Source organism: Nasonia vitripennis, chromosome 1, assembly GCF_009193385.2.
Source record: "Nasonia vitripennis strain AsymCx chromosome 1, Nvit_psr_1.1, whole genome shotgun sequence".
Lineage (NCBI taxonomy): Eukaryota > Metazoa > Arthropoda > Insecta > Hymenoptera > Pteromalidae > Nasonia > Nasonia vitripennis.
The window spans coordinates 15,773,158-15,794,281 of NC_045757.1; the positions used below are offsets into that span (position 1 = coordinate 15,773,158).

Below are 21,124 nucleotides of genomic sequence, written 5' to 3' on the forward strand. Positions count from 1 at the left end.
CACCGGCGGCGCGTATTGATTCCCTCGGCCCACCCCCGCCGCCGGATAAGATCCCGGCGATAAGGCACGATTACACACGCGGCGCCTCCATTTTCCCCCGGCTTGCGTTCTACTCACACAAACGGCGCCGCTTCTTTCGCGCCAAGCTCGATCGTTCCTCTTATATTAATTTACCGCGGCGATTGCTTTGACAGTTCCTCAGCTCTCGATGTTTTCGATGTTTGCTCCGCGATCGTTATGGCAGCGCGACGCCTCGGGGGAACGATTTCTATACACGTGTAGGTGGGAAAGTTTTTTAATTTCCTGCCGCGGAGATAGGCGATCGGAGCGAGAACGAAAATCTGATTACATTCCGACTGGACGTGTATGGGAAAGTATTTAGGGAAAGCGCCCGCCTCTCTCTCTCTCTCTCTCTCTCTCTCTCTCTCTCTCTCTCTCTCGGAGCGGCGCAAACGCGAGGCGACGTGGCGGCAGGAGCGCGCACAAAGAGCCCCTAATTTCCCCGGCGAAATTCGCCATTCAGGAAAGTTTTTCCCCGAGAGCGTCCAGGTATGCACCGCGATCAAAGGACACGCAGAGCGCCTTGTGTCATCCGTTAAGTGATCCTAGCGAGTCCGTCATTGTGTCCTTCTTCTTCTGCTTCTCTTGGACTGTGTGTTCGTAAGCATGTACACAAAGCTAATATACGCGCGGTCGAGTGAATTTTCCAAAACATCCGAGAAATAATTAATCAGCCGCTCGAGCGCGCACTCGAAAGAAGCCACTCGATAGCACTCACAGCGGACAATGCGCTCGAAGCTGATGCGTATAAGCAGCCAATGATAGAAAGAGCCGAGTTGAAAAATGACGGCGCGTCCCTCGGGGTATAATAGAGCTTTTTAGTTAAGTGTTTGCAGCGGCTACTCGAACGGCGTGGCAGGGCAGGTGTCGGCCCCGGGACTGCTTTTTCCGAGGGATTAAGAGGCCCATCCGCGCCCACGCGCCGCCTGGAGAAGGGCTTACGAGTCGTGTAAGCCGCTTTGAGCGATGCTCCTTTTTCCCCGTGGGAGAAAGCGATACATTATAATATACGGAGACGCGAAAATACAGCGAAACAGCGAGATTCTTTCGCGGCGGCGATGCGACTCGAAATGCCTCGAGCACATTATAGTCGCCGATCCGAGAGCCTTACCATACTAACGACAAATTTCTCTTTCTGTCGGAGCAGTCACTGCAGAGCGCCGCGAGACGAGCGGGCACGAGCTGCGCGAACTGCAAGACGGCCACGACGACGCTCTGGCGGAGGAACCAGGCCGGAGAGCCCGTCTGTAACGCCTGCGGCCTCTACTACAAACTTCACAACGTAAGTATACCACTGTAGCCCGTTTTATGCGTGTATCGAGATGAAAGCAGACCCAGATACATCGGAACTGGTTTTTCCTTCTTTCGTATGTAGCGAGCGCGTGTTTCCAAAACAATGCACCCTCGGAACTCGATCTCCCCCGCGTGAATGCAATATCTATATCCACGTGCGGAGGCGATAAGTTTCCCATAATTGACGCGTGGCTCCAATTAATGCGCTTTTCGCGCGCCACCCTCGCGACTCAGGATGCGCCGAGCGTGCTCAACTGCGTGTGACACAGGAAGCCCTTTTTCTGCGGACGTCGGCAGTGTGCTAATACGCCGGTGATTCAGGCGCCCCGATCATGGGATTCTCTCTCTCTCTCTCTCTCTCTCTCGTGTGTAGAAGAAAAGCGCCGATCACAATAGAGAGAGAGAGAGAGAGAGAGAGAGAGAGAGAGAGAGAGAGAGAGAGAGAGAGAAAGAGAGAGAGAGAGAGAGAGGGATCCCCAATCGATGCGTCTCGGGCAATCGGATATTCCTCGTGAGCACACTGTCGCGAACTTTTGCCTCCGTATACTTTTGAACTGTGCCGCGTCGAGAGGCGGGTAGTAGTGTCCCTTTGTCGCCCTAGCCGCTGCGCACGAGTATCTGTTACGGAGTGCGCCCTCGACACAGTCGAGTGTATCCTGACGATGGGAGGTGCTGAGAGAAACGGAAGCGCTTGCGCTGTATTGTCTCGCGGAAAAAAAGCACATTGATGTACGCCGACCACCCGCGTACGTGCTCCTATATACGAGTCGGCAAAAAGCGCGGCTTTTCCTCCGCTGAAATGGCCCGTGCAGGAGGCGCCAGATAATCTCTCGTCCGTTAATTGGCGCACGAGTTCGCGCGCACGTGTTTTCGCAAGCGCGAGCACAAGGAGTTTCTGTCTCTCGAAGCCGCGGCCGACTGCGCATGCGCTCTTAATCGTCGCGCTAATCGAGCGTGCATGACGTTCTATGCTCTCGAGCTTCATGACTATCTCGTCGTCGCTGCGGAAGGGGACCGAAAATCGCTCGGCGCGTTAATAAAGAAGGACGTGTAGGTACACGCTCGCGATATCGGATAAGCCGAATGAGAGCAGCCGGAGCAAGAGCGGTAGCAGCAGCAGCTGAGCAGGTAAAATCAATTAATCGTCTAATTAGCCGGCCGCGGACAACAGTTTCATCGGAATCTCTCTTCCTCGAAGCTTCTCCTCCGAGGGGCTGCTTTATCGGCTGGAATCTGCGCGGCGCGACGGCGTACGACACGTCGGGGGACGAATTCGGGGGCGCGAGAGACCGACTCTCTCTCTCTCTCTCTCTCTCTCTCTCTCTGTCTATGTGTGCGTTTATATATAGAGAGAGGCACATGTTTCCTGGTAATCATTAATTAAGTGGAGCTCGGCGAACTGCGACGCGTCGCGACGAGGAGGAAGAATAAATTCGGCCTGTGTACGTACGATAATTCTAATTTTCGACCCGAGCAGAGAGAGAGAGGAGAACGAACAAACGCTTGAAAAACGTGGAATTCTTTTTCCCGCGTCGAGCCGCGGCTGATAAACGGACGCCGTCTTCGCACGCAAGCCGACCGTTAGGTCTATGTGTACACACACGCGGCTGTTTCTTTTTTCCCTCGAATTTGCAAAAATCCAGCTACGACGGGGATAAACTGCCGCTTCCTGCGCCCTTTGTTACACTCGATATACACTTTCTCTCGAAGCCGTTTCTTTTTTAACGGAACGGGATTAGCATAAATTCATGTAACGCGATCCGTCGTTTTGGTATTTAGATTTCGGCCGAGAGCTGTCAACCCACACACAAACGCAGGTGAAATCTTGTTTTGACGTTAATTAAATTTCTGCGCGATACGTATATTTTTTCCCCCCACGTAAAAACCCGCCGCGGCGACAAAAGCGCTTACGAACCCTCGGCGCAGCAGCAGCAGAAGAAAACTGTGTCGCGCGTCGGAGATATTTTTCGGGTCAAGAGACTCGGGACTCCTGTCAATCAAGTTTCGGAGCGAGAGATAAGCCGCACGTCACGAGCCTCTCGTACGGATACACACGCGTATGAATGCTATCCCATAAAGAAATTCCATTGTCGTGCCTCTGCGCACATCGCACACATGCCTGTACGTGCGGACTGACTCGAGGCCGTAATCTTCGATTTCCATTGTGTCCGCTCGCCTATGGATATACTCTACATCCATATTTGATTACGTATCTCGTTCGTCGTGCAAGATAAGCAAAGCTTCGACGCGAAAAAAAGGCGTGATTCGAAATCACTCCATAGGATTCTCGCGATTTTCGGGCAATATTAATACACCCACCGTCCGCAAGAGAAGATAGCATCGCGTCGCGCGGGACATCTGTCGCTCGCGGAAACGAAATTAGAACGCGCACGCGAGTAAGGGCCTGATAAAAAATGAAAAAGTGTACGCACGCATATAACGATCCGCGGAAAAGCCGGGAGAGAGAGAGAGAGAGAGAGAGAGAGAGAGAGAGAGCACAGAGACCAGCCTGTCGGCGCCGATCGCAATCTTCCGCGCTCCGAAAATACGCTCGATCGCGCGCTCGATAAGCGTTACAGTTTTAGATGCGTCCCCCACCAGCGCCGGCTTCTTCTTCGTTTCTTTTTTTTTTAATACATAAAATCCGCGCATGAAATTTTTCCGGTTCTCGCTGGCGGAGGAAGTTATAAAATCGCATTACGCAGAAGCGACGTTAAAGGCGCCCTTATAGCGCGCGCACGGCAGTCCTCGATCCTGTCTCGCGATTAGTATTCGACGTGCGCGGACGCGCCGCCACATATTCAACTTATGCGGCGAGCTCGCTTTGTCGGTATATATTTTTATTCCCATACGCGCCGATAAAATTCTCGGGACTGCTCCGCGCGCGGGCTTATTATTTTATCGCGCTCCGCGGGTTTTTCTCCCGGATGAAAATCATATACGCGTAGGCAGGAGAAACGTGAGATCGCGTCGTCGCTCGAGGTTTACACATAAATAAAGGAGAGGAGAGAGGAGCCGTTTCCGCGAGCGGCTTACGAATTGGTCAATGAAGCCCGCGCGTTCATTGAGCATTCGCGGAGTCGCAGCTCCTTCTCTCCGCGCCGTCTCGTATGCAGGGAACGCGCGGTTGCGTCGTGTGTGACCGCATCAATCGGCGTTCGTCTCTTTTGTTTGCACCTCCACCGCACTTTCGGCCTTTCAGATTAAAAGAGCGCGCATTGTATTCAAATACACGCGCAGCCCCCGAGCAAGTCCTTCTCGTTAACGGCGGGACTATTATCTCCCGTGCGAGAGAAGGAGGAGATCCATCGCGGAGACAAACGATTTTTCGAGGTCCACTGGTGGTCGCCGGGAGTTTTCTCCGGTGCGCCTGTACCGGCCGCCGCGAGAGTATATTGCAATTAACGTCAATTCGCGCGATATCTCGAGGAACGCCGTATAGCTGCTGCTGCTACCTTGGGACGTCGTTGTTGCTTTTTTGCGACGGCTGATTTATGCGCTTGGAGAAAAAAAGCACGCGCGCAAACAAAACAAGTCGAGCGCGCTCTCGGGGTCACTGCATAGCCGCGAGCCGAAATTTCGTCTCTCGCTCGCTCTCTCGGCACCAGTCCAATTTCCCTCAACGAGGCGAAATTCAATTCGGCCTCCTCGACGGCGCAGAGACGAGATCTCGCGCGGCGGCATATCTTCAAATAAGAACGCACCGTGTTCTAATTCGGCCAATCGCATGATTCCGAAAAACTGGCCGCGCACGATGTCGTTGACCGCGTAGAGAGAGAGAGAGAGAGAGAGAGAGGACGTCATAGGCGCGCTTCGCGATTTATGCGCCGGCGATACATACACACACACACACACATATGCCGGGGCATTATAATACCGAGAAGCTCAGAGAGTTGGCAGTTGCGTCACGTCGCGGCGACTACAAAGAGCAAGTGCGCCGAGTTCTTCCCTCCCCCGCGCGTTCGGCGTGTGTGTGTGCGCCGCTGCTGCATACTACTCGGGCCGCGCGGGTGGCATCGATAAGTGAGTCAGCGCGAGTTTTTCCGAAAATCCAATGCACCGCAGCTCTCCCTACGTGATTTTCGCTCGTTCTTCCGCCCGCACTGTATAATCGCGAGAAATCTCCCATGCGCTGCACGCATAGTGATACGTGAAAAGTAAAAGTGCGAGGAAAAAATGAATTTACATTCGCGTATACGCAAAATTTCTCCGTCACGCACGGAAAAGCGCAGCAGCTGCAGCACAGCCGAGCGGAGAATTGAGCGAGGACTGCTGCTGTCGATTCGTTAATTATAATTGCGACGCTACCGAGAATCTGAGGGATTCCTTAATTGCTCGCCGTCTCTCTCTCTCTCTCTCTCTCTCTCTCTCTCTCTCTCTCTCTCTCTCTCTCTTTCTGCAGCTCTACGTGTGCAATTTTCGCTCTCGAGAGCGCGCGGCGTGTCCGCGCTGGATTTATTTCTCCGCCGCAGCAAGAGCTGGATAAAACTCAGACGCCCGTGAAAGAAAGTTTACGCAAATCCCCGCATGCTAATAATCCTCGTTTTCTAATGCCTATTCATAGCGGTGCACACTGCGCTCGCGTCTTCTTCATCTCTCGCATACGGGAGAAATAAGCGCAAACATAAATTTCTCGCGTGCACATCGATCGCGCTGCATGCACACGCGCTCGCTCTCGTGTACAATCGACAGCGCGCGGCTCCGAGAGAGAGAGAGAGAGAGAGAGAGAGAGAGAGAGAGAGAGAGAGAGAGAGAGAGAGAGAGAGAGAGAGAGAGAGACGGAGAGAACAAGCGCTGCGCCGTACGTTGCGTCAGAGAGCTAGAGCTGCCACACGGCGGCAGCGCATTGTTTCAGCAATATGAATCCCGCGGCCTTGACTGATTTTTTTAATATTCGGCTCTCATCGCGGCAACGTATATGTAGCTATACGCAAACTCTGTGCTCGAGGCGATGCGCGCGAACGCTCTCTATTACAATACATGCGCCTCTATATCGCGGAATAGTGAAATGTGTGTCGAAAAATCGATACTGGCTTGTTTATTATTCGTGCGCGAAAACTGCACGCATATACGTCCGTGCGTATGGAGAGCAGTGGAGCTTGTCGGAGCGATGTATGTTGCATACGTTATATGCGCGGATTGAATAATGGCCGTGTTAATCCTGTAATTATACTGGCTTTTACCGCCGGCCTGCGATATACCGATGTTGTTGTGTATCGGAATTTTCCTATTGTCCGCGCGCGCGAGACACTGTATCTGTTCCCTAGCTACCATTCCTCCAGCGGCGGCGACGACTGAGGAGGAGGAAAAAGAGGCAGCAGTGTACGAGAGCTCAGAGCGCAAATTCAGCACTGCTCGACTTAATTACCGACGTTCGCTCTCTCTCTCTCGAGGGCACGGGATGATTTTCAAGAATGCATCACGCGAGAGCGAGAGAGAGCGAGAGAGAGAGAGAGAGAGAGAGAGAGAGAGAGAGAGAGAGAGAGCGGGCCGTTAACCCTTGCTGATGATCCGCGCCGATAAAGTTACGCGCTGCAGCAGCGGCAGCGGCAACGTCCGTATTTATAAAAGCCGACGATGGCGTCGCGCGATAGTCCCACAATGCCGCTCTTTTATTCGGCTGCGACTATTTCAATCTAGGCTATGCGCCGCGAGTGCGAGCGAGATAACGCGGCGATAAATCACGACCCTTATTCCGAGAGAGCGCAAAAAGTGCGCCGATGATGATGATGATGATTATGAGAGTGAGGACGAAAATAAGGCGAGGAGATTTCTCAACGAATTGTTGTCTACGATTGTTGCAGGTCAACCGGCCGCTGACTATGAAGAAGGAGGGCATCCAGACGCGAAACAGGAAGCTCTCGTCGAAGAGCAAAAAGAAGAAGGCCGGCGGCTGCCTCGGACTCGGCGGCGTCATGGGCGACATGATCAAGGCCACCGGGCACCTGGACCTCGACAACAAGCCCTTCCACTCCGGATTCGGATCGCCCATGAGCGAGTATCGTAAGTGCACGCATCGATCAGTCTTTTGTCCCCTGCCGCTCCCGTATCCAGTGTCAAAGAGACCTCCGCTCCCTGCACCTACGATTTTTACCGCCCTCATCTCACCGAGCGCTCCCTCGATCTCGCGACTTGTTCCAGGTACCTCGCAGCACCACCACACGATGCACCCAGCGATGCAGCACTACATGTACCACACGGGCGTCGGCGTGGGCGTCACCGGCTCGCTGCACCAGGGCTTCGCGCCGCCGGCTCCGCCGCCGATCCACCCGCACTCCCACTCCCACTCGCACTCGCACCACATGACGAGTCTGCAGGGGCTCCAGCTGGCCGCAACGACGAACGCAATGGTGAGTTGAAGCGACGCTGTTACGAGCCAAAACTGAGCGAAGAGCGAGCTGTATCTAACGCGGACGAATCTTTTCTCCTTGCTGTTGCAGACGGGCTGGCGATCCGAGTACACATGAACGGCCAGCGTCGCGCACTAAGCCGATGATGCAGAGCAGCGGCGGCCCAGCCAAGACAGGCTCCTGGACACAGCCCACCTCACGTGAAAAAGACACACAGACACAAGATACTCTTGATCACCACCACCACCTACTCCTCCTGCTCCCCCTCCTCCTCCTCCTCCTCCTCCTCCTCCTCGTCCTGCTCCTTGTCTTCGCTCCTGACGATGGACAGAGTGAGCTCGGTGTGTATACACGTGCGCACACGCGGTGGAAAGGAGAAAGGCTTTCGCTTACTTCCTACGCAACGGTAACCGCGCACGAGAGGCTATGAGACACAGCTGTCCGTGTACGCAGGAGCGAGTGTGAGTTATCCGTTTTTTCTTCATATGCATACATTGTCGTTGGCGTGCTTCGGAGGGCTGAGAGCGGAGGGAAGAAGACGACGACGAGTTCCATGATGTGTACATATGTATAGTATAAAGCATTGAAGAGGGAAATAAAGTACCGAGACACAAGAGGACGGCCCTGCGCGAGTACATACAAGGATTCGAGAACACAGAACAAAATAACATTTAGGGTCCATCGAGCCCCGGCCCCAAGTACAAACGAAGTCAGCTCTTAATTATATACTTGTATCGAGTCTTACGATTCTTGTACATAGCAGCACAATTATATCGTATATTATGATGATAATTATAACGAGTATAAATATTAATTGAGATAAAGAAAAAGTATAAGATGCGCGAGTGAGGATTAATTGCCGAGCGTATACAAGAGAGTGAAAGTGCGAGAGAGAGTTGCAATGTTTTTCTCGCTTCCGCCTACCCCGGGCGCGCATGTACGCGGCGATAGCGGATTTCTCCCTACATTTCGTTCCTTTCTTTTCGTAGTTTTTTTGTTCTTTCATGATGATGGGTCGACGACGACAATGGCGGCGGCGGCGGCAAAGATGATGACAATGATTATGATTGCTTTCGCGACGAGCGGAAGGAAGCGAGTGAGCGCGGGAGAGCAGCGTAGGTGGCTCGTGGTCAGATTCATGAGTGCTCCGACTGTCGGCCGAGATTCCAGAGCTCTCGTGCTCTACTCTCGTGTCTCCGGTCCGCAGCAGCGCAGTCTCTTCGGATTTTGTCCCGAAAAATAACGCGATTTGCCCCCCCCCCCCCAACGACCGCCGAGTTTCTCCCTGGCGAGAAGAGACCGAGGCCCCGCGGTTACTTTAGCCGCTTAGTCAAATTATTATATAATTACACAATTAACCGCGTGTCCCGGTCCTCCCAGCCCTAGAGCGATCGGCGTTTCGTCTAGACCGAGAAAAAGAATAGCGAGCAAAACTAACGTGCAAACGATATAAACTCAAGTCCAAAGTCTCGACTACTCTGTCCGTCCGTCGGCCGCGAGGAGTCTACTCGGAGATATAGAGAGTGGGAGAGGGAGAGCGCGACGACCGACGGCAGCGAGCCGAGGAGAGCTGTGTTGTGCGTATACATAAATAAAAGCGTTCGAGATTTTAGCCTGTCCCCCTTTGATCAAAGGTGTATCGTGCAATTTTAAGAGTAATGAACAAAAGTGTATGATGATAATGATGATGATGTTTCCCCGGGGCGCTTCCACAGCCGGACAGCCGACGCTCTGCGTCGCCGCTTCTCGAGATGGGTTTGTTCTCCTCTCTTTCTCTTCTCTCGGGAGAAAGTCCCTTCGAGCCACGAAGGGAATTCCTACCGACGACGCCGCTCGATCGGGAGAACAAATCCATTTTCCAAGAGAGAAAGAGAGCCCTGCAGAGCCGGCCGTCCGACGGCGTTCCGAACCAATACAGTCGTTTCGTGTGTTGTAAATGGTTAGTTATATAGAGAAAAAAAATATACGTTTATAAATTATATATCGATCTCTCCTCTTCAGCGATCGCGCCATTGTATGCACGTATATATGTGTGAGATTCTTCTATATTGATGTATATTCAGTCCGTGATTTTTCGATGACCGGAGAGAGAGAGAGAGAGAGAGAGAGAGAGAGAGAGAGAGAGAGAGAGAGAGAGAGAGAGAAAGAGGGAAGGCTCGCGCGTCGTCCCAACGATCATTTATAGCTATTCAAAACTATGCATATAATTAACGTTTGTAGTCGCGCGAGGCTGTGCGAGAATGAGAGAGAGAGAGAGAGAGAGAGAGACCGACAGAGAGCAAAAAGTTAAAAATATTCGAGCGTACATATGTTTAAGGATGAGTGCGTGTGAGAGCTAGAGAGAGAGCTAAAGTGTAAATTTTGTATCTTCGAGATTGTGTATCGTGTTATACATTATTGTAATAATATTAGTGTGGTATATCCGCATTTTGTGCATACAAACAAGAAATCAACTATAGCAATTGAATATCGAGTAACGTTTTAACGATAGATAGTCAAAAGTATTAAGAGAAGTTATTATATAAAGATACAAAATAGGTAAAAGAGCAAAACAGAAAAAAGGAAAAAAGAAGTCAAAAAAAAAAAATATTCCCATTGCGAGTGAACGCGATGTGGAGCGACGACGAAGAGGAGACTCGTCCCATACACATACACGCATTCGCGTCGTCGAAACCACCCACACACTCTCACACATAAACACATTGTGATTTTTCAATTTCTTCATTCGTATAAAGAAGCGAGAAACGAGGTGTCGTCGTCCGGCGAGTCTCGCCGCGTCGAGAGGAGCAACAAAGCAATCGCAGCGATTTTTCCAAAAAACAAGCAAGACTGAGAGAAAGAAGCCGCGCGAGAACTTTGGAATTTTTCAAAAATATCGCACTTGTGGCAAAAGAACAATTCAAGACACATTAACACAACACACATACCCACGACGTGCGCGAGACACAAACGAGAGAGATATATTGTGGATATAAGAGCGTTCATACCTTCCGACATGTGGAAAGGTATCTATCGTAGTATTATTAGGGAGTAGCGTGTAGCCCGTATAATATTGATTTTTTTTCATCGAAAAAGAAACAAAGCAGAGGGCGACAAGGTGAGACCCTTTTTCGAGCGCTCTCGAAAAGTAAGCTCTCGAGTAAACACTATGTATAAGAGCTACACACGGAGACACCCACACGTGACGTACGCGCGCGCAATGTAGAGAAGATTCAGCAGCACCACATACGAGAGAGAGAGAGAGAGAGAGAGAGAGAGAGAGAGAGAGAGAGAGAGAGAGAGAGAGAGAGAGGGAGAATGAGGAAGAGATGTGCGTTTGATGCGGAATACGAGCAGCAAGGAAAACAAAAAGGGAGACAGAGAGAAAAATATAATCGAGCCGCGCGAGAGCGACGAAGAAATATAGCCGCCTCGTGCCGAACGACACAAACGGTGTAAAAATGTATGTAAGATATGATTGTAAAAAAGTTTTAACTTAAAATAAATTAAACGATAAATCGTACACCATAGTGGATTTTTCCAGTTTTCTGTTTATTTCGTCTGCAACACGTCTCACAAGTTTTTTGACTTCCTCTCGCATCCTCTTTTCTTCGCACGCGCGCATCTGAGTTTCGACGAAAAAAACCCGACACGTAAGTAATGAATCATTAATTACTGTTTATTGACAAGCGCATAATGAGCTTTAAAATTTGCATTCGCTTTTTTCCAGCAATAAAGAGAGATACATCATAAAATCCATCACTCCTTTCAATAAAGCCTCCGCTAAATAAGACAAATAGTCGCGCGTGTCTCTCGAAGCGGTTTATTCTAAAAATACCCCGCGATCGCGCGCGCTTCAAAAACGTCGTTCGAGAGAAAGAGCCGCGCATCAACGGGCGCTGCAAAAGAATAAATTCTGCCGAGTAATAACTGCTCCAATAAATACACACACGGCCATTAAAGCAGCGGCGGGGTAGCCTCTCCTCTCGCCGAGAACGATCTAATAATTGCGAAGCAACTACCAGCTCCGTTATGCACCTGAACCGGGAGGAAAATCCGGACGTGATCGGTCAGTTTTCTCGACTCGCTTCGCTACCGTTACGTCGGTAATTAAAACGTCGGGCGTGGGTATAGGATGACACGGGCGATATTATGCGAGTTTGCAGTAGCTAGGGGGGGGGGGGGGGAGCAGAACCTGCAATTTGTCTTGGGAGTATAGAGGGATTTTTGCGAAATCCGGCACGACCAGAGCCGGGATTCTCTCTCCGCGCAGCACTTGATTGAGGAACGAGCGCAGAATCGCTAATTTATTGGGTTATGCGCGCGGTGATGCTTGCCGGGGGACGAGCGAGGCGATTTCCATAAATGATGCGGGATGGACTATTTTTGAGAGAGAGAGAGATGCTAATGACGTTTTTTTCAGCCTTATCGCCGACGCATAATATACAGAGTATTTATATGGTTTTCTATTAGTCGTGAATATAATATTCAAGCTGCTAATGCACTTAAGCCTATTTGTAACTCGTTTTATTAACGCTCGCCATAAATTTATATCGCCGCGCGCTGCTATAATACTCGCATAAATTCCGACGTTAACGCGAGCAGCGCAATAAAACTGGTATAGAAATATACAGAGGGGGCTTTTTTCCGAAACTACGGAATCGGCTCGTATCGAATCGCCTCCACCCTTCCATTTTCACGCTTCTCCCCCCTTCCTCCACGCACGACGAGGCAACGGATCTCAATCTCCGATCGAGCGTAGTGTACGTTTTTTATACACTGTGTAACATCTCTCGAAACGACAACGAAACGGATCGATCGGCGGCATTAATTGAGACGTGTAACTCAATTAAGAAGGCCTTATCTCCTCTACGAGCTGTTTTTGCGTGTAAATCAGCGCGATAAGCCAAACACCGATATATATCGTTCTCTCGCTCGCGATTATCATCGAAATCCGTCCGATGCGAGAGAATAAGAGAGTGAAACCAGCAGGTATAATATACTGTAAATGCATATGCACACGCGTACATTACGAGCGCTTGGAAGGAGGCAGATAAGGCCGGACACACATTGTGCGTGTGTAGCCAGACGCGAGATTACTTAAAATGCGAATAAATTAGGGAGGGAGTTTTTGCACGTTGCTCGAACACACAAACTGCGCCGCTGCGCTTCCTTCCGAAACGTTTATACTGCACTTATACAGGTACTGCTTTCGGCTCTTCCCGCAAAAGTGCAATGAATATCGCGTCAAGCTAGCGCGAAGATACGCATAATAAATTTCTCTTAATATATCTCGGCGTTTATATGGTCGACTCGAGGAATTTGAATAAAAACAATGAGCATTCAGGTATCGAGTTACACACAGCGCGCAAACTCACGAGCGTGAAAAAAAGCCCGCGTACACTTCCTCCCCGCATTCCAAGCAGCAGCAACAAAAAGGAAACCGAAAGCTGCTGCTGCGACTCCGAAGGAGAGAAAAAAGAGAGAGAGAGAGAGAGAGAGAGAGAGAGAGATACCCTCGCGAGCGCAGAGACATCACGTCAGTCGTTCGATCAGCGAAAGGAAAAAGCAAAGGCAGAGCCAGCTTCTCTCCTCGTCAAAGCCGAAGCGATCCCCGCAAATCCGAGGCGGCCGCGTAAATCCCCGCAAGTCGCGGCTCCGAAGTCGCTTTCATTTCACGGGGAATTAAGCCTCCGCCGAGGTAAGTCGCGCAGCTGCTTCTATATACTTACACACGAGAGAGAGAGAGAGAGAGAGAGAGAGAGAGAGAGAGAGAGAGAAAGAGAGAGAGGACGGTTGACCTTTTACGCCGGGGAATTTTTCGACTGACCGGAATCCGCGTAATCCCGTTTGCGCGAGATCGTTTTCTCACGAGGGATGCGCAACTGTTGTATAGCTGGCTTTTTTCTCCAATCTTATCCGGTTCGGAAGACCGACTCCGAGAGAGCTGAGTGTGTGGTGTGTGTGTGTATTTCGGAATAGATTAGGATCTGTGATAGATCGATATACTTGACTTTGAAATTATTACAGCTGTAAGCGCGCGGCTTTTAACCGTTTTTATACCGGCGAGCAGTCGTCGTGTATATTATTAATAAACTGTCAACATCGGCATAAATTCAACGCGCGCCCATTCGATCCGACAACTATATAATGCCTGCGTTTTATCGCTCGGCGAAACACACACACAGTTCTAAATAACTCGCCGCAGCTTTTTCCACGAGTTCTAGGATATTTTATATATGATTTAATTACGGTAAATCGAGCGCGAGTATTTTAATTCCGTAATTTCTCAATCGCCAGGGTAATGGGAGCTGGAAAAACGAGGAGATCGACGCGGAGCGGAGCTGCTCATGCGTTAAATTAATTTAAATGTTCTCTCTCTCTCTCTCTCTCGAGAGAGAGAGAGAGTCGCTCCTTAATGCGCACGCGATTAAATTGATTTTATTCGGAATTTGCGGCGAATGTAGGTTGCTTCCGCGTTCGAGAGGAGGAGGGGAAAAAGAGAAAGAAACGCGACGACAATCAATTTCCCGAAGTAAGCTCACGAGCTGTACAATAAAAACACGAGCTCGTCTGTCACCCATCGGGCCTCGGAATCTTCGGAACGAAATACGAATATCTTTCTTGCCTCGATATAAAGGGTCAGTATCGTCAGGTCAAGTGTGAAAACGGGAATTTCGGAGGGAATCAATTCGGCCGAGGGTGATTTCCGTGATTCTGGAAAAGTCGCCTACTCCACCCCCGCACTGCGCGTACGCAAATCGCGTGGAAACTCATCGATCGCTTTTAAATCCTCGCTTATTCACCCAGTACACGTCTACTCATACGGGATAACGGAACGAATTTGTTTTTACTCGCTCTCTCGCAGAGAGATAACGACTTTTCGGGGCCGGAATAATTTGTATCTCTCGTCCCGGCATTCCACCTACACACAAAGAAATGCTGCAAAAAAAGAAGGAAGGCGCGCGTGCATTGTTTCTGTGGGAGGATCTCATGCATAAGTTAGAGCCCTGCGTTCGCGCGCGCGGGCAGGTGTAAAGGGTATGCGGCATACATCAGCGCGCGAGGCGAGGGAGAGAGGAGGAGTCGTCGTCGTCGGGAAGTGGGGGAGCTGCTGCTGCTACCGCCGCGAGAAGGTAGAGGCCCGTGACAACAAAGCCGCGAGTTTCGCCAAGTAATCGTGCTCATTAATAACGCGGGAGGGAGCTACTTCTTGGATTACTGATTACCTTTTTTTTATACTTACCTGGAGGTGAGGGTGGAAGGGCTGACATCGACGGACGTTTCTTAAGCAGGTCGGTTAGGCAGGCCTCGATGAAATTTGTAACGAGCTCACTTTCTCCCCTGCAGAGTTACGCCCGGGACCTGAAAAATCGCGGCTCGCCGGGGAAAATTAGTAATCGCCGATATTACTATCGGCACTGCCGATCGATCTCGCTCTCTCTCTCTCTCTCTCTCTCTCTCTCTCTCTTTCTCTCTCTTCTCTCACGATCTCGCGTAATATTTCTCCGGTCGCTCTATCTTCGCTGGGCGTGTTCTTGATGGTTTTGCGTCGAAGACGAAGCAAGCAGCAGAAGAAGAAGACGAAGGAGGAGGAGGAGGCAAAGGGGATAATGCGCCGATGGCCCGATACGCGCCGGGATTAATCACATCAGCGCGGCTGATCAGATTGTTCCGCTAATCCAATTCCACCTCCGTTAACGTCGAACGTGTGCTCTGCAACTCGCTGCATATACCGCCGCGCACCATACATGCATTATATTCGCGGGCAGGTGTGAGAGAGGCTCCGATGCCCTCTCTCTCTCACTCACTCGGTCTCGGCGGGGGGCTTTTTGGGTGTTAAAATGTTAATTTGTATTAGCGCGAGCAGCTCGGCAGCGATTTTTCAAGCAAATAACAAGCGCTGCGTTATAAGCTGCTTCTCCTTTTGCTCGCTCTCTCCTCCTGAATGGATGACTGGGCGCAAGAGCCGCGCGTGTTGTAGCGAGTAAATTGAAAGGACAATGTACACTCGTCGTCCGAAAATCAATTATCGAGATATCTCTTGCTCGCGGTTTTCAGCGTATTAAACTTGCGGCCGAGCGAGGTGTCTCGATGAACGATGTTCACGGAGAACAGGTGGACTCTCTCGAAAATACGCGAAAGCATACGGCGAGGGCGTTGACGGGAGGTGGACCATCGCAAACACTCCCCGAACGCGAGAGTGCAGTGTGTAAGTGGCGAGAGAGACTCGGAAGGAAGGATAATTTATGTCGCGGCTTTATGCGAGTCTAACTAGCGGGTAGCGAGCGGGAAAGCCCTTCTCTCGACGCCTACGACCGGTGCGTAAAGTCTCGTGAAGGAGATGTCTTCATACTCGCGCCGGTTGATGCTTCGGAAACGACTTCGAGCTCGAAGCTGAGGGATGTATGCACTGGGTGTTGGTTCTCTTTTTTTCTCTCCAACAATTTATTGCGTTGTTGGAGTAGGACGTTCCGCGTGCGTGTACAAATGTTGAGGCTCGTTTTATTTTACGATTACGTTGACTGCTTAATTAGACAAAAGCGAACATTGTAATTCCAAGGTTCGATCCTGTAATACGCAGAGAAAGAGAGCCGCCGAAAAAATCAAACGGGACCCGCCGCGAAATCTTATTTGCAAAGCCTCATTCATCTCCTCGCCGCCACTCACGCTCGGATTAACCATTACCTCGCGCGCAGGTCAACCACTTCTCTATGGTCCTCGGACGACACGTGCTGGAGCCTCTCTCCCTACACTGTGTACTGGCATACCTACGCATCCAGCTCCTAGGTAAAAAGGCGATTTCCTGCATGAATTGACTCGATCCGAGTTCGCAGCCGGTCTTCCTGTTTGCTCTTCGGATTTCCAGCACCTATAATTTCGTGCATCCTCGCATACCCTCGTCCCACTTTTTTCTTCCTCTTCTTCTCCTTCGTCGTCTCTCCTCTGCTCCATTGTTCGGCGTGTATACGCTTTTTTTTCGAATTGCGCGACCCGATTTTCATACACTCTGCGCAGGTAATCCGGAGACATTGTCGCGACGAGGGGGACGTACCGCTCGCGATTTTCCGAGCTTCTGGGTTTCCTTTGTGTCGCCGAGACTATGGGCGTGTGTGTCTATGGAGTGAAATCGAGAGTCGGCACTTTAGCTACTTTTGTCGGGGATCAATGCGACGACGGCGATGGGAGAGAGTTTGCGGGGATCGATTTCGGGAGACAGAGAGGGACTGCATTAACGGACGTTTCATTGTCGGCTAATAATGCGCTTCGGCTGAAGGGAGATTGGATTTTAATTTACAAAAAATTAGATTCGCAGCGGAATAAACAGCCGAATAAAGAAACGATCGCCACCCTAGCCTGCGCACAATAGCCTTGCCTTCTTTATCCTCCAATAACTCACGATCACTCCGAATAGTACCTCGCAACAACGCTCCAAAGGCGAGCCCTGCCTGGCCATACGACAAAAGTCGCAGCCAGAGCGCGAAGAATATGAAAAAAAAAGAAGAAAAATCCTCACACCCCCCTCCGAAAACGCAAACATCCAGAAAAAGGTCAAGCGACCCCCGCGAGCAGGGCACAATGGCCCGTCTAATAGAAATCAAAATCGAGCGCGCGTGGTTAAATGGTTGCGCTGACTCGTTCTCTCTCTCTCTCTCTCTCTCTCTCTCTCTCTCTCTCTCTCTCTCTCTCTCTCCTTTTGTTTCGCTTCGCTGCAGCAGCGAAGTCTCTCTCTCTCTCTCTCGCTCTCTCTCTCTCACTCTCCACTTCTCTTTTTTCGCCCATCACGGAATAATCGAACAAGATTGATGAGGGCGGCGTGACTGCGTGCTTTCTCTCTCGTCGTCTTCGTCGTCCTCGTCGTAATTCTTGCACGCACTGCCCGATGCTCCTGGATATTTATTATACACGTATGACAAGAGTTGCGTGGCGCGTCCGCGTGCAGTCTGTACGTGGAAATTCTCAGGCGAGTTTTTTCGTGAACCGCTGCCGAGATGGGAATACGAGTGGGAGTCGAGAGTGCGGTTTTCAGTATAGCTCTCTCGGAGGAGCCGCGCGCAGGGCTTGATGCCTGGAACATTGGAATTTAATGGTCGTTTAGAGAGCGGGGCCCCCTTTTCAATTGGGATGCATTCTCGTATATACGACGCAGTGCGACGCCTCGAAAAATCAGAAGCTCCTCCGCGCAAAATCCAGACGACCGTAAAGAAAAAAGTTTACCGGTGGCAGCGAGATCGCTATCTCGTGCTCTCCCGCGCGCGCGGTCGCAAATTAAGAAAAAGCACACACTGCGCGCGCATCGGCCCCCGATAAACAAAGGCGCCTCGCGTTTCCCGTCAGGCCTCATAAACGCGTCTCGGACTCAAGAATTTTAACGAATCCCCGAAAAATCAACATCAGCAGCAGCGTCCAAAAAGAGAAAGCACGGAAAACGTCGGCTGCGCGCGGAGAGCGAGAGAGCCGATCGGAGGACCCCCGGCGCGAGACAACGAGCAATCAGAAAAATGGATGGGCTGCTAAGCGTGCGGCCACCCATGGTGCCTCCGCGGGTTAATTCGCTTTTTACTTAGCGCGCGAGCGCTTGTGATGATACGCGGACGGTTAATTACTCTCTCGCTGAGCGAGCCGGCTCTGCCCGTCTATTATTGCGTCTTTCGACGTGATCGCGCTTTCGTAAGGTGCGTAGATAAGGTGACCACCGATCTGTACACTATCATTCGAGAATCGAATTTCTCGCGGAAGAAAACGCGCTCGGCACCAAACCTACTCGCTGAGAGCTCCCTCGCGTATGTAATAGGAAAAAGGGGAGCGCGTTGAAGGAGGTTAATCGAAGTCCAAGCTCGCGCCGAGCGGTCGTTAAGCTTCTCCTCGAGCGCACGAGCGGCAAGCATCCCCCAAGACGCATGACTTCCAGCCTCGGCATCCGGGCATTTGTCCGTCGGCGTGACGTCGCTCGCCGCCGTACGGGGGGAGATTTAGTGCCGGCGGCTCTCGCGTTATACGTACACGCGCTCGTCCGCGCTCTAATCGCTGAAATCGCGTAATCCGCGTAGATCGAAATCGGCTACTGCAATCTGGCACAATGCGAGAGAGCCGGACGCCGAGAACGACCCCAAGCTGTTATTCATCGCCTCGAGTGTGCAGCGCAGCGGTAATGTAGCAGAATACACTATAGTTTATTTTTCTCCCCTCCTTCTCTACTATCACACGCGCGCCGTGTGTGTCTCGGTTTTTAATCAGTCGACTCTTGTTCGGGAACGTAAAGTCTCGGTAATTAACTTTCGCGCGAGACAAAACAAACCCGACAGCCCGGCCGAGTGCGAAGAAGCGTCGAGGAGCACCTCGTGCGCGAGTAAATCTCCGCGGCGATTGAAAGTGCCTTTGGGAGAGAGAAAACAAAAATGCCAACGCGAGAGGCGCAAGTGCCAAAGCAATATCTCGGCGCTCTTCCCCCCCCCCCCCCGCAATCTTTCTTCCTCTCGGACCTTCCTCTCTTTTTCGCGGAGCGAGCGCCGGCAGCGTCTCTCTCTCTCTCTCTCTCTCTCTCTCTCTCTCTCTCTCTTTCTCCTCGGCAATATTATTTAACCGTTAAAGTCAGTCCTCGTTAGCCGCGCGGCGATAGAGGCGTGGGCTCGGCGTCGTCGTATATTAGCTTCGAAACGCCCCCGCGCCGCGCCGAATCGCCGTCCCGGCGTGTGATATACCGAGATTAAATGCCGAGCCGAGAGTCACGACTCCGCCGCGGAGCAGTCTCGCGCTCGGGCTTATATAGGAGGAGGTGTCCGCTCGTCTGCTCTGTTCTGTCCGTCTGTTTGGCTCTTTTTTCTCGTCCGAGCGCGGAAGGTATACACTCGCATTGTTACACCTCGCGCCGCTCTCTGTCGATTATGCCGCGATACGAGAGTGATTTTCGCCGCGTAAAAGCTTCGAGTCGAGGAAAAGCCCGGCGAGAAGGAAGGGGGAGAAACGAGCCCCGCAATCAAGGAGCGATCCCCCATCCACACACGCGTCCGTCGCGCTTATCGATTAAACCCGTAATCGGGAAGAGCACCGGCAAGCGCTGGAAAATTACTCCCGCCCGTGTCCAATCGCGCGCACCGACTCACTTCTCGATATCCATACGGATTTTCCCCTCTGGAAAGTAATTTATTCAATAAGGGCTGCGCATCGTTGCGCAATCTTCTCGTCATCTTAAGCGCGGGTCCGTGTGCGATGTTACACGCAGCGATGATTATCTCGTATTATACCGTCGAGGGCTAGACATTGTTCGGTACCAGCTTGGTACCAGATAATAGAATCGAATATTACAGACGGGCGGACGGTAGCGGCGGCATTAAATTTTGTAACTTATTAAAACGGTGTACGGTAGCCATCAGTTAGCGTCTATATCCGCAGCCGTAAAATCTCGGCGTATTTTTCAAAAGGAAAAAACAACTACGGCCCGGCCTAACTGGTAGCATCGCGCCGCGTGTCCTTCTTCCCGAAAAGTATACAGGACGTGTGTGCAAAAGCGCCGATTTTTACGGCCACCTATGTCCGGGAGACGGCCGGTTATAAATTTAATTTGGCCTTATCTCGGCGAAAGGATCGCGCGTAAATAAAACGAAATTTCCGATGGCCCTTCAGCCCGTGCGTGCGCAGCCTAAATCGCGAAATGAAATAGAACGGGGAGAATTAATTCGACCGGCTCTCTCTCTCTCTCTCTCTCTCTCTCTCTCTCTCTCTCTCTCGCTCAGCATGAACTCATTGCTACCATATTTATTCGGCAGCTTGAACGAGCGAGCGAGCCTTTTACGAGCGATGTAAAACAATGGCTCGTTCTGTTCTTGTTTTTACTGTTGTAAGCCGGGAGGTTTCAGCGCAGCGCCGGACAAGGAGCTGGCTCTTCCTCTCCCTCTCCGCTCCTTCTCGCGCAGGCTACACTAGTTCCGTCCTCGTTTGCAGGTGTACAGAAGACAGTCGCGTTTGTGTGCTGTCTACACGTTTATTGCGCAATAATCGTTAAGACGATCGGCGCTGCACTTGCGAGTAGAGTGTCGAGGATAATCGGGTTGAATTAGCTTTGATTGGCCGGTGTGTCGAACACTCGCGCGAGTATCAATTACGCAACGATTTATCACTTTCTTTCTTTCTCCTATCATTGTACACGTAAGAAAAAGGCCGCGTGCTGCGAACAAAGCAAAAATAAGTTCGTGTGCGCACGGCGGCGACGGTCTGTACGGCAGCGGTTCAAGGATACTCTCCACGACGACTGTATTAAAAGGCCATTAATTAAGAGCCCGCGCGAAATTTCCCCGTCGGCATTGCACAATACACACAGTGCGCTAGAGAGAGAGAGAGAGAGAGAGAGAGAGAGAGAGAGAGAGAGAGAGAGAGAGAGAGAGAGTAGCCGTAAACGGAAGTCGCGCTGCACAGTGGGGAAAGATTCGTCGTTTCGACAGAAG

At 51.2% G+C, this 21,124-nt stretch overlaps 1 protein-coding gene across 4 annotated transcripts in view; it reads left to right on the plus strand.

Annotated features, from left to right (window-relative positions):
* LOC100121600 (GATA-binding factor C) overlaps positions 1 to 11,212 on the plus strand; it is a 37,009-nt gene extending 25,797 nt beyond the window's left edge. For 2 of the 4 annotated variants that reach the window (XM_031923170.2, XM_031923177.2), the window contains exons 5-8: positions 1,199 to 1,342; positions 7,158 to 7,356; positions 7,495 to 7,703; positions 7,794 to 11,212. In XM_031923170.2, the coding sequence (XP_031779030.1) occupies positions 1,199 to 1,342; positions 7,158 to 7,356; positions 7,495 to 7,703; positions 7,794 to 7,820 (579 nt within the window). In that variant the 3' untranslated portion in view covers positions 7,821 to 11,212. The remainder of the gene's footprint in view (positions 1 to 1,198; positions 1,343 to 7,157; positions 7,357 to 7,494; positions 7,704 to 7,793) is intronic. The other 2 variants (XM_031923173.2, XM_031923176.2) reach the window with 2 other exon arrangements.
* The last annotated feature ends 9,912 nt before the right edge of the window (positions 11,213 to 21,124 follow it).